The 13676-nt window shown below is 52.3% G+C and overlaps 1 protein-coding gene across 3 annotated transcripts in view; it reads left to right on the top strand.

The window, feature by feature from the left end:
• DNAH10 (dynein axonemal heavy chain 10) overlaps positions 1–13676 on the top strand; it is a 145649-nt gene that overhangs the window by 114992 nt on the left and 16981 nt on the right. For all 3 annotated transcript variants that reach the window (XM_023241314.2, XM_045041190.1, XM_045041189.1), the window contains 6 exons: positions 2231–2428; positions 2950–3111; positions 4800–4974; positions 10333–10514; positions 11478–11614; positions 12764–12981. In XM_023241314.2, the coding sequence (XP_023097082.2) occupies positions 2231–2428; positions 2950–3111; positions 4800–4974; positions 10333–10514; positions 11478–11614; positions 12764–12981 (1072 nt within the window). The remainder of the gene's footprint in view (positions 1–2230; positions 2429–2949; positions 3112–4799; positions 4975–10332; positions 10515–11477; positions 11615–12763; positions 12982–13676) is intronic.

Here is a 13676-nt window from a genome sequence, read left to right as displayed (position 1 = left end):
CAGAGAGAGAGGGAGACACAGAATCGGAAACAGGCTCCAGGCTCCGAGCCATCAGCCCAGAGCCTGACGCGGGGCTCGAACTCATGGACCGTGAGATCGTGACCTGGCTGAAGTCGGACGCTTAACCGACTGCGCCACCCAGGCGCCCCAGAGAGAGCTCATGTTTTTAATCAAGATGTACTTTCATGGGTAAAGGGGATAAGAGAATGGCTCTGTCCTGCTGATGTGGCTCAGGGATCAGCAAGCTTTTCCTGGAAAGGACCACATGGTAAATATTTTCAGCTTTGTGGGTCATACAGTCTCTATTGCAACTACTCAGCTCTGCCGTCGTGTCATCGACAATATGTAAGTGAACGGGTGTAGCTGTGTTCCAATAAAACTTTGTTTACAAAAACAGGTGGTGGGCCGGCTTTGTCCCGCGTGGTTTGCCAACCCCCGTATCCACGCGTCTTAGCTTCCAAAGACGTGCTAGCCACCTCCCTGTGTTAGCGCTTAGTTGTGCTCTCAGCCTTCAGTGCTTCCACGTCATCACACCGCGTGGAATTTGCTGAGAATTTTTTTCTTGGAATAGATTCCCCGGCGTTGGGATAACTGTGCCCCAAAGTATGGATATGGGTGAGGCAGTTTTTCACGCATGCTGGAAATAGGCCTGTGGGCTGTGGTTTGCTGCCCCCCCCCCCCCCCCGTATGATTTAAGATCACATCTGCAGCATCTGGCTGAATGGTTACTTTGGGTCAATCTTGTCTTCCTCCATCTTAATTGAAGACACATTCTGCTTTGAGGGGCGTGTGTTTCGCCATCTGTTAGATAAACCAAGATAAACCAAGATAAACCAAGATCAGCACCGAAAGAGAGGATTGACTGTTTCAACAGACTTAAAGGAAGACCCTCCTTGTGGCCACTCTGTGCTGGGTGCAAGGGATAGAGCCAGAGACACTGGATGCATTTCCTTCCCGAAATTCCAAGCCCCTCCCCAGACAGTGTCACAGCCATCCAATGGACAGAGCTCCCTACCCACAGGGAGAGAGAAACTGCTGCAGCACGGATTGGTCCTGTGGTCCAGAAAAGCCACCAACCAAGTGACAGCTACTCTTTCGCTTTCCTTTTCTATTAAACATTTTTATATCCGGGCACTAGGGTGGCTCAGTCAGTTAAGCATCTGACTCTTGATTTCGGCTTAGGTCGTGATCTCACAGTTCGGGAGATCGAGCCCCGAGTCGGGCTCCGTGCTGGCAGTGTAGAGCCTGCTTGGGATTCATTCTCTCTCTCTCTCTCTCTCTCTCTCTCTCTCTCTGTCCCTCCCCTCCGCCATCCCTCAAAATAAATAAATGAACTTAAAAAAACATTTAAAAACGTATTTTTATCTAATTTTTTTCAGTAAAACATCTATAACATAAAATTTGCCGTTTTAACCATTTTTTTAAAGAAGATTTTAATGCTTATTTATTTCAGAGAGAGAGAGAGACACACACAGTGTGAGCAGGGATCAGGCAGAAAGAGAGGGAGACACAGAATCTGAAGCAGGCTCCAGGCTCTGAGCTGTTAGCACAGAGCCCTACGTGGGGCTTGAGCTCACGAACTATGAGATCATGACCTGAGCTGAAATCGGATGCTTAACCGACTGAGCCACCCAGGTGCCCCGCCATTTTAACCATTTTTAGGAGTAGAGTCAGTGGCCTGAAGAACATTCACACTGTTGTGCAGCCGTCATCATCCATCTCCAGATCTCTTTTCATCTTGTAAAACTGAAACTGTCCCCATAAAACACGAACTTCCTGTTCCCCCAGCCCCTGGTAACCCCCGTTCTACTTTCTGTCTCTGAATCTGGCTGTTCTTGACACTTCGTATGAGGTCGAATCACGGGACATTTGTCCTTTTGTGTCTGGCTTCTTGTACTCAGCATGTGGTTGAGGCTCATCCACGTTGTATCGTGTGTCGGGATTTCCTTTCTTTTTACGACTGGGTAATCCTCCGTCGCGTGGATGGACCATATTCTGTTTATCCATTTGTCTGTTGATGGACATGTGGGTCGCTTCCACGTTTGGCTGTTGTGAATAGTGTGGCTGTGAACATTGGCCTACATGAATCTCCTTGAGTCCATTTTTCAGGTCTTTCTGGGCACAGGCCGCAGAGCGGAATTGCTGAGTCACAGGGAATTCTATGTTGAGCTGCGGGAAACTCCTCTTTTCCGTGTGTAAGAGGCATTTTTTTCTGTTTCTTTCTCTTCAGGGACTAATCCGATGATCCCAGTGGAAAACATAGATGGTGTGGTAGAGCATGTTGTCTTGGTCCACGAGTCCGTGGGTGAATTCAGCAAACGATTTCTACAGAAACTGAGGCGTAGCAACTATGTAACTCCCAAAAATTACCTTGATTTTATTAACACGTATTCAAAGTTATTGGACGAGAAAACTCAGTGTAACATAGGTAAGACTTGGGAACAGGGCAGTGAACACGTAAGGATCCAACTGATGACCTTTTCTTTAAGCAGGCATTTCTTAGCAAGACGGGGAATAATCAGGATCGAGGTGAAGTGTAGCACGCTCCGGATCTTTCATCTCAGAGTGATTCTTCTGGGTGGGCAGGGGGCTCTCACGCTCTTACTTTTACTCATCCGTGTTGGGTCATGCGTTTTGTAGCTCTACGTTTTCCCTGCTTAGAGATACGGTCTGATGGCAGCAACGTGCTCTGTTGGAAAGTGCTCTTGAAAATGCTGCGGCTCTAGCTGTTGGCCTAGATGAAGCGCTGTTTTCAGAAATACATTCGTTTTGGCCGATGCTGTCTCAGCATGGCAGTGGAGGTGATGTTGACATCTCCTGGAGATTTTTTTTTTTCCCTCGGTTGAGCCCAAGTTGGACGAATCACAGTGAGGCCGCTGGCACGCTTCCCCGGGCGTCCTGGCAACGGTGCTCACCTTGGTGATGGGTACGGGTCCTCTCTTTCCTCAGCCCAGTGCAAGCGTCTGGAGGGGGGGCTGGACAAGCTGAAGGAGGCCACCATCCAGCTGGATGAGCTGAACCAGAAGCTGGCCGAGCAGAAGGTCGTACTGGCGGAGAAGTCGGCCGCCTGCGAGGCCCTGTTGGACGAGATTGCCACCAACACGGCCATAGGTGAGTGTGGGGCCAGCTCTGGGGGCAGGGACCCCCAGATGGGGCGGGGCTCCACTGGGGGACATTCCTGAGAAGCCACTTGGAAGGCCGCTGTTTTTCTCCTGAGCACGATGCGCATTCCCGCGTGTGGACTTCGCAGGCCGCTCCCGCCGGTTGCCCGCCACACCGAGCTCGCCTGCGGTCATTCCAGCCCCTTCCCACGCGGCCCAGCCCCAGTCCCATCTCCCGAGACCCTTCCCCTGCCGACCCCTCTTCTTGGCCCCCTGACTGTTGTGATGGTTCCCGCTCTGCTTTTCGGTTCTGACGGTTTCACAGTTGTGACCTTGCTCCCTTCTTCCCATGCACTTGTCTTCCTGCTGCTCCAGCAAGAAACTCTCTCTCGGGGCCGGGATCCTTCATAGCGCCAGGGCCCATACACGCTTTGCGCTCCGTAGACGCTCGGCCCACGCTTGCTCCTTGACCGTGAAGATGAATCCCGAGAGAACGCCTCATTGGAAAATATTAGGGCATCCAGCCAACGTTCAGTGTGTTTATTGAACACCCACCGTATCGGTTCCCTAGGGCCATCTGGTGAAGCAAAGTCAGCATAAATTTTCGCAGGGCCCCAGGGCACACAGGATCGTGACACACCAAGGTGGTGACGAGCATGGCTGTGATGCTCAGGTCCTTGTGCTCCGGTCCCAGCTGGGTGCTCTCAGACAGGTGACAGTGTATTTGTTTCCTAGAGCTGCCCTAACGAATGGCCACACCCGGGGGCGGGGCTTAAAACAACACTTGACTCTCTTACGGTTTTGGAGGCCAGATTTGGAGACCGGCAGGACCAGGCCTCCTTCCTCCTTGCTTCTACCAGCTTCCGGTGGTTTGCTGGCAGTCCTTGGCTTTTAGGTTTATCTCCGTGTCTACCACCACTGGCACATTATCTCCTTCCCTCTGTGTTTCTGAGTCTTCCCGTGGTCTTCTTATAAGGATACAAGCCATTGGATTTGGGCACCACCCTGACCCAGTATGACCTCATGTGAACTAGGATCTACAAAGACCCTCTTTCCCAATAAGGTCACATTCTGAGGTTCCCAGGTGGACGTGGACAGTGGGGAGACACTCTTCAACCCAGCACACCTACTATGAACCAAAGCCTGTTCTGAACATTAGGGTTACAGACCTTGGGGGGATGCTCACATTCTAGCGAGTGGAACCAGACAGTCAATGAGCCGATAATTAGATCAACTTCCAGATTTTGATCAATGTCATGAAGCAAATAAACAGAGAGATGAGGTCTAGGGTGACAGAGGGGGCAGGGCACCTTAGAGGGGTGGTTCTGAGCTGGGCCTGAATAAATATAAGAAAAGGTGATGAGAAGCAGGGAGATCTCAGTGAGCCAGAAAGGGGGAGGGTGGCCCTAGTGTCCTCGGCTAACACTGGCCACACAGGGTTGGGGGACTGTCCTGTGGGATGGAGTGGTGGGACATGGGTGGGCCAGTCAGATCAGCTGCCCTGCTGTTGGAGACCCCGTGCCCGGTAAGGTTTCTGTTCTAGCAGGAACACCCGAGGCCGCCATCTTGGACAAAGCTCGTTAGATCCCCTGACAGCCCAGCACCAACCTTGGAGGGCTGCGGGCTGCTTTGTGTCAGTGGTAATGGTCCCCCACCTCCGTGCCCAGTAGTTTCACTAACCTCCCCTTCCTCCTATAGCTGAGGAGAAGAAGACGCTTGCAGAGGAAAAAGCCATGGAGATAGAAGAACAAAACAAGATCATCGCGGTGGAGAAGGCTGAGGCCGAGACAGCCCTCGCCGAGGTCATGCCCGTGCTGGAGGCTGCCAAGCTGGAACTGCAGAAGCTGGACAAATCCGATGTGACTGAGATTAGGTAACTGGTGGCAGTTTCCAAGTGTGCTCGGCCGCCCGTATCAGTCCCGACAGCAACTACAATAATCACGGCGGTCAGGCATTTGTGGAGCCCCGTCGCGCGCCAGCCACTGTGCTAAGCACTTTCCGTGGTGGGTACCGTTAGTGCCGTTCTTATCCTCGTTTGCAGAAGAGGAAAGTGGGGTGCAGGACGGTAAGATGGCTCACCCCAGGTCCCCCAGCCGGGAGGTAGCGGAGCCTGTTGACTTTGGACCCAGGCTGACTCACAGGAGGGGACTGAGTTCCAGAGCGGGGTGTGTGGGAGGAGGTGGGGTTTGTCAGCCGATGCTTTTTTCGGGAAACACGCGAGCGTCTGTCTGGGGCGCTTGACGCGGGGGGCCGGAGCCCTGCTGAAAATAGCTTGACAAAGATGTGCCGCAAGCTGAGAGTCGACTGGGGAGGCTCTGATCCAGCTCTAGCCAAATGGGCTTGGGAGGGGTGGGGAGAGGGGCTCTTTATTGTGGCTCCCGGACCTTTGGCGAGTCAATTTGTAAGATGCCTGTCCCCCCTGCAGCCCCAGGGGACTTCCAGGGAAAGGGGCCTGGTGTGGGGCTGGTGGGTGAGCTTTCTCCCGCGTTGTGTGGGGCTCCTTAGGGCACCGTTAATGAATCTCGCTCATCAACTCGGCGCGAGACTGAAGGCAGGAAGGAACACTCCCCCATCTGCCTGCCCCTCTGCTTATGTCACCTGGCCCCACACACGTCTCCCCCTGGTCCGGGACCCTCAGCTCTCTCCTCTCTCCCCATCACCTCCTTGCTTTCAGAAAGGGTTGGGGTCTTCTGGCCCCACGGTCAGGTCTCCTGTGAGAGACACTCCTGTTTCCAAGCCCGTGGTTGACTCTCCGTCTTAGGCTCCCGGCAGAACGATGCTTGTTCTCTGTGCTCGTCTCTCTTCCTTCCTTGTCAAAGGCTGGGCCCCTGGCATTTGTTTATTAGTGAGACATGTGGACTTGAAACCGAACGTCCAGCTCATTCCAGGGCAGGGGACTTAAGCAGCTCTCGGGAGGCCACCTGCGGATACTGCTGTTGGCAGAGGTCATTATTTCGGATTTGCAAAGCGTGGTTGAATGAAGGCGTAAGGATGGACGTTTTAGGATCGCAATCGTACGTGTCAGAAGTTCGGACGGGGGTGCAGACCAAAGCAGAAACGCATACGAAGCTGAGTTGTAGGACAGACCGTCAGCATACACATTTTCAAGGGAAACCGCCAACGTCGGTTATACAAATGTTGGGCACCACTCCCAGGTCAGCGGCATAAAAACACCGTGAGAGCAGAGAGCCGGGAAGGAGTTTTGAAGGGGATTTGTTTGGAGAGAAGGGGCTGTGAGTCCCCGGCTCGACCCAAGGGCGAGGGGGAGACGGGGCTCCTACAGGACCAAATGGAGAGCTTGCTATGTGTCCCCGGCAGCTGGCGGGGGATGCCTGTATCTCGCCTGAGACAGGTGCGAGATGGTGCTCGAGTCATTTCTGAGAAAGCGCGAGTGGCCTATGACCTGAAGGGACTAGTTTCTGGAAACGTAATTATGGGAGTAGGGTGTTCGTGTATGGCTCTGCCTCTTACGGGGGGGTGTGACCTCAGGTAAGTCACCTAACCTCTCTGTGCTGCAGTGTCCTCATCTGTAAGACGAGACTGATAATAATTGTCCCCATGGCCTCAGGGCTGTTGTGAACTATTATACGAAGAGCTCTCTGGACCACACAGTGGGCGTCAAGTAAGCATTAGCTAGGATGGTCCCAACATCTCAGTGACATGATGTGAAAGCCCCCTCCCGACCGCCCCATCAGTTTAGTCCCCCTCCTTTCCCCCCCACCTGCCCCCCAACACAGCAGGTACCCATTGCCTTTTGGTTCTCACATGTCATCCAGAGGGTTTTTGTGCGTGGTCACGGCAACCGGGCGTACAAGTGTCTCTTCAGTTCCTGACTGTAGATTCTAAAGGTTAGTGGAACAAGGGACGCCTGTGTATTTTCTTCCTTCTCTTTTTGGTGTGCAAACGGTCACATACCGTATGCATTTTTCTACATCTTGGCTTTTCCACCGAACAGTGCATTTTGGAGATGTTTTGCGTGTCAGTATATGATGAACTTCCCCAATATCTAAAAAGAGTCCATCACATTCCTTTGCATGGTGGCTGTGTTATCATCTGTTTAACCGGCCCCAGTTTCCGAATCTTTAGCTTGTTGCCAGCTTTTTGCCTTTACAAACCGCATGGCAAAGAATAGCACCAACCGCACTTCATTGCGCAGCCGGGCAAGTCCGCCGCAGGGATACTTTTCCAGAAGCGGAACTGCCGAGTCCAAGGGTGTGTGCGTTTATGATGTCTACAGCTGTTGTTTAGTGCTCTCCCTGGGGTGGAACCAATTTACACTCCACTGACAGTCCATGGGAGTGCCTGCTTTTCCAGAGCCTCACCAACAGAGAGCATCATCACACGTTTGAATTTTTGCTTGTTATGTAGATGAAAAATTGTATTTGTGTAGTTTTAATGTGCATCCCCCTTATTGTGAGTGAGGCTGGCCTTTTTTCATATGTGAAAGACGCGCGTTAGGTTTGTGTGTATTTCCTTTTCTGTGAACTGTTTATACACTTTGCCCACTTATCTGTTGGATTGTTGTTATTGTTACTTTTTTCCTTGTCCGTTTCCAGTGGGTTTTTATGTAATAGGGAGGTGAGCTTTTTATCCACGATGTGAGTTGCAGATATCTTCCCCTGTGGTTCATTGGCCATTCGACTTTGCTTGTGAGTTTTGTGTGCGTGTTTGTGTTTGCTGTGCATAAGATTTTTATGTGGCAGATTTTAGCAATGTTTTAGTTTGTGGATCTCGGATATTATGTCATCCTTAAAAGGCCTTAAAAATGAAAGATTGTAAGACAATCTCCCCATGATTTCTTCCTGTGCATTTACAGTTTAATTCTTTATGGTTCAATAGTTGATCTTTTGGGGATTTTTCCTGGGGTTCAGTGCGAACCCAGTGGATCCAATTTTATTTTTATCCAAATTTATTTTTTCCAGATGACTATAATCTGGCTCTCTTTAGGTCATTTGGATGTCAAGTGTGGTGAGCCAGCACTTACATCTTGACAATTTCATAATCCTTTGATTCTTTAAATAGCACTTTCTTTCTACGAGGCTCAATCCCCTTTGTAGAAATCATCAGATGTTAAGCCAGGAAGATTAGGAGTCATGAAGATTAGAAGTGGACGTTCCTCTGTAGTATAAAAGGCTCCCTTTGTTACCGGCTTGTGGTTTCACTTTTCTTCGTTCCATTCGTTCGGTAGTCTTTGGGTGCCCACCACCCGCCCACCGACCCTGTGCCGGCACTGGGGCTGAGCAAGGTCCTTACTGCATTCAGCTGACACTCTCGGGGAGGCACGGGTGTTTGTGCAGGAATCCCACGTGGACAGTAAGATCACCCAGGAGAAGGTTAGGATGGGGAGATCTTTGCTGCTACGACCATGGATAACGGGGGCACCTGCCCTAGTCGGGGCGGGGGGTAGTCAGGGAAAGTATTCCCCAGGAAGTGACATACAAACTGAGACGTGGCTAGAGAATATGGATTCACCGGCTGTAGGCTAGAGGCTAGAGGCGGCCGCCTCTGAGACTGGAAGGAGCTTGGCCCGAGGGCAAAACAGAGACGGAGTGTCTGAGTTAGAGTGAGGGAAGGGGGGGAGTCGGGTGTGTGAGGATTCTTTCCCTCCGGGGAGCGGGCATATCACCACCACCTTTCTCTCACCTGTTTCTTTTGTGATAGGAGAAAAGAATCGAATGAAACAGGAATGTTTCTATTTCCCAGACTGACCGCCTCAGGATCACTAACACCTCAGTTATCCTGTGTTACGACGGCGACGCGTTCTGTATACACGAGGTTCCCGGGACTCGTTTGTAAGCTGACAGCAGAGGGCTTCGCTTTCATAGACTCACAGGGTTTCCGAGTGGGAAGGTCTGGCTCTGTTTCCCCATTTTGCAGATGGGAAAATTGAGAACCCTGGATAGTTTATAACTTGCCCAAGGTCTCAGGATCCTCCACTGAGGCCGGGGCTCTTCCCGTCTTCTATCTGAAAGCCTCTCGCTGCTTCTGTCCTCTTCTGATCATTCAAAGATCAGTGGCCTGGGCCTGGCCTTCAGCAACCCTGAAGGAAACCTTTCAGAAACAGTTGACAGCGTTGCCTGCTTTCGTAAGACCTAGTGGCGGCCTCGTTGAACCTTCCCCTGGTGACTCAGGGCCATTACTTTAATCACCCGTCTTTGTGCCGGAGTCATTGCCCTGGCTTGTCCTTACGCCCCGTGGCTCCTTCTCTCCGCTCTCGTCTGCAGGCGAGCGGGTGGGGGTCCTGGGGCTGGGATGGGTGGGGCGTTTGCCCAGTGTAGAAAGTCTCCATAGCGCTGTGCTGGCCGCGTTGTTCTCGCTCCCTCGCTCCCTCCCGCCCTCCTTCTCGCCTCTGGGTCACCCTGGCCTCCTGCTGGAATGGCTGGGCTCCTGCCTCACCTCCCCCCCGGCTGCCCTCTGCCCTTCTGGGGCCTCTGTCATCTCTGCTCTTCTCTCTTTCTTTTCCTTCCCTCCATCACTTTCCTTACGCTTCTGTCTCTCTTCACGGTTTTGGTGTCTGCACAGCTCATCTGGGTCGTAGGTACTTTGCCCAGCAGCAGGCAGCCAAGCGGTCCCCCTGGGTCCGGTGAACGTGCCACCTGTCCCTTCCCAGGTCTTTGTGCTGCTGTGCCGTCCCCTGCTTCTTTGGGTCTCGGTTCCCTGAGGGTTGAGGGCGCTGGACGTCTGAGCGTTGGATCAGCGGAGTGGCGGTCTGGTCTCATCAAAGACAAAGGCAACAGGGGTGACGTAGACCGGAAGGAGCCCGGGATGTGGGGACCCCGGACCCCACGGGCTGTGTGAACATAGGCAGGCTGTGTGAAACGCTGAGCCCTGTCTCTTCATCTAGTAAACGGATGGCAGTAATGAGAGCGGTTACGCTGTAGAGTCTAAGGAGCCACCCCACGTGTAATTAGAAGCACAGATTCTCAGGCTCCACCCTGACCTACTGACTCAGATGCTTGGGGTGGCCCGGGTTTGCATTTTAAATGACACCCGCCCCCGTGATTCTGATGCCGTCAGGTTCCGGGAGCCTGATGGAGGAGACCAGTCCCTGACTTGGAGAAGCTCACCCGAGGAGCCCAAGTCGGTGTCGGGATGTGGCTTCCTTGGCTTCCACGCAGTGTCACCTCCGAGAGATGACTCTCGGTTGAGCCACGCTCTCTGGAACTCTCATTTAGGCTAGGTCCTGGCCGCATCCTGGGTCTGATTCACATATGTCTTTGTTTCTCACCAGGTCCTTTGCTAAGCCCCCCAAACAGGTGCAGACGGTGTGTGAGTGCATCCTCATCATGAAAGGGTATAAGGAGCTCAACTGGAAAACTGCCAAAGGCATGATGTCTGACCCCAATTTCCTGAGGTCTCTGATGGAGATTGATTTTGATTCAATTACCCAGAGCCAAGTTAAAAATATTAGAGGTGAGCGGAGACGAATGTAGGAATAGCCGGGCTTGATCCCAGTTGGGCGTCTCGGTCTTGGGAGTAGGGATGGAGAGCGAGGAGGGCATCGGCCGGGTGACTGTTGCCAGAGGAAGATGGCGGCACTGGGGGTGACATGGGAAGGCTGGGTGCCGGGTGGGCAGTGGCGGCCGGTGCCTGCTGCACGTTGATGGCAGGCACTCTGGCGTTCCCGTTAGGAGACGGCGCCTTCTTACGGGACCCAGCCTGGCCTTGGCTTCCGGCATCTTGTGGTGCAAGAGGCGGTCTGACCTCGATCTCTTCCTTGCGCTTTTTGCCAGCGTACGGTCGCCTGTAGATCCCTGGGAGATGGGCAGGGAGGGACCGGCACCACCCGCAGCCAACCTCTCTGTCCTCGGTGACCGAATGCCCACGTTCCCTTTGAGCCTGGCTCCTGAACTGCCTAGGTGTTTAGCCAGTGGGAACGAGGCTAGTCTTTGCAAAAGGCCGCTCAAGTTCATAGTGCCACTGTTTACCTTCATGGTTTGTTCAGAACGTTATTATCAAGTGCTTTTTCTCAGCAGCTCAGACACAAAACTAAATGAAACGTGAAGGATAACAACAAGTGCAAAAACCCAAGGACCTCTCTTTACCTGAATATTGGCTTGGGTGGGTTTCCATTCATGTGAGATTACTCCCGGGGTGAGAGTATAGGTAGAGGGGACGCTGACTCATCATGGCCTACGATTCCCAGCCAGCTGCCTGCTCTGAGCCACTTTGACGCACAGTCGGGGGTCCCCACGGACACCCCGGGTCCTGATGTCACATGGAAGTGCCTGGGTCATAGGATGTCCTGGGTGGCAGTAACATGTGCCCCTCCCTCACACCTTAATCATCCCCTCCACAAAACTCATTTATTTCCCATCTTACTTTCCCAAGATGAGTCTTGTCACTCGTCGAAATCATTGCATCTTTGACCGTTAGGCCTCTTGAAGACTCTCAACACCACAACTGAAGAAATGGAAGCTGTGAGCAAAGCAGGCTTGGGGATGCTGAAGTTTGTGGAAGCTGTAATGGGCTACTGTGACGTTTTCAGAGAAATCAAGCCCAGAAGAGAGAAGGTATTGTCCACACGTAAGACCTAAACATTGCTGCCAAGGGAGCAATCTGGAGTCGCGTTTAATATGTCCATAGCTTTGCCGGAAGCATTCTGACAGGGTTCTGATTTTACATCGCATAAACGTTCCCCTGCCCGCCCCCAGCACTACTAAATGATAACCCTGAATTATAGCTCTCATCCAGATGGCGTGAACTGGCAGAACCAAAGTCCGGAGGATTTTCAAATTTTGCGTGAAAAGAGTAGGATAAATGGGTAAAAACTGTCCTCTGTGGCTAAAGCAGGATTCTCAGCCTTGGAGCTCTTGACGTTCGGGGCCGGACGGTTCTCCGTGGTGGGGGCCGTCCTGTGCACCGTACGATGTTTAGCAGCATCCCTGGCCTCCACCCACTGGGTGCCATTGTCCCTACCCCTAAGTTTTGACAACTAAAAACGTCTCCCGACATTGCCATATGTCCTCTGAGGGGCAAAACCACTGGGTCAGAACGCACAATACAAAGGGAGTTGTAAGGTTGATTCGATCATTTTGAGACCTATTTTCTTAAAAATTTTTAAATGTTTATTTTTGGGGGAGAGAGAGAGAGAGAGAGAGACCGAGTGCGAGTGGGGGAGGGGCAGAGAGAGAGGGAGACACAGAGTCCGAAGCAGGTTCCAGGCTCTGAGCCGTCAGCAGAGAGCCCGACGTGGGGCTTGAACTCACAAACCGTGAGATCATGACCTGAGCCGAAGTTGGATGCTCGACTGACTGAGCCACCGGGCACCCAGAGACCTATTTTGACGTTGCTTTATAACTCAGAATTTTATTGCTTAGAAAACTTAGAACTGGGCATAAGATCAGTATTGTTTTCACGCGTTCTTTTGAGTTTTTGACTGAGAACCACAGTGTCATTTTACTGTGATCTCAGTGCACTGGGAAATTAAGCCATCTGCTAACTTGGATGAAGACCTGTTTTTCCAATGGGATTAGAGCTTTTGCAGCAAACTGTCGAAGAGGTGACTAAGAAGCCAGGTACCTCAGCAGGACGTATGACGGCCCAGAGAGTATGAACGGCATTAGAAACGCGGTGTGGACGTAAGCCCAGGGGTGAGACTCCTTCGTCCCTGCCTCACTCCGGTCCCTTTCCCCACCGTTCTGTGAACCGTCTTCCCACAGGTGGCCAGGCTGGAGCGGAACTTTTACCTCACTAAACGTGAACTAGAAAAGATCCAGAATGAGTTGGCAGCGATCCAGAGAGAACTGGAGGCTCTGGGGGCCAAATACGAGGCAGCCATTCTGGAAAAGCAAAAGCTGCAGGAAGAAGCCGAGATCATGGAGAGACGGCTGATCGCTGCCGACAAGCTCATCTCGGGGCTGGGGTCTGAGAACATCAGGTCAGCGGCCGACGCGCCGTGCGCTAAGAGCTCTGAGACTCTGTGGTCCGTGAGCGAACGTCGCCGACGGACCGTCTCGCCACGTAGTCTTCACCCCGCGCTGCGTTTTTATCCGAACACCGCGTGGGAAAGTTCCGATGTTACTGTTACCGTGTTTAGGGTGGCTGATGCCATTTCGCGCATCCTGTGGTTTATTAAATATGAAGGGTTAAGGAGGCAGCGCAGCTGTGGAGACAGGGAGGCACCAGTGGCCTCTGGCAAGGCGCCCTCTGTCCTAGAAACGTTTACTTCTTAGTGACCTTTAACTAAGGCACCTAGTGAGCGCCTCCTGGGTGGGTCTGGACGAGGAGTCCGCCTCTGTTGCTGGACAAATCTCTTCTAAGGGCTCTTGTGTCTGGCTCAGTCCTGAGCTTCAGTTTTAAGCAGGTGGGACTGATGCCTAGGGGCAAGGCCATGCGGCCAGAGCTGGTCCGCTGGTAGTTTCCATTCCAACACCATAAAAGGGGTATGGAAAACACTAGAAAATGCTGTCTGCTTGTAGGAAACAAACCATTTTCAGTATTTCTAAAACCTCGAAGACTTTGGCCATTTACCAGAAGAGGCCAGGTGAAACATCTACTTCCTTTTATCTCGGGTAGAATTTTGTCACCAAGCAGGACCAGAGCTCATGAGTTCTGTTGGGTGTGTCTGTAAGT

This window comes from Felis catus, chromosome D3 (assembly GCF_018350175.1).
Source record: "Felis catus isolate Fca126 chromosome D3, F.catus_Fca126_mat1.0, whole genome shotgun sequence".
Lineage (NCBI taxonomy): Eukaryota > Metazoa > Chordata > Mammalia > Carnivora > Felidae > Felis > Felis catus.
Note: the sequence above shows the minus strand (reverse complement) of the source record. Positions and strands in the feature narration are given on the sequence as shown.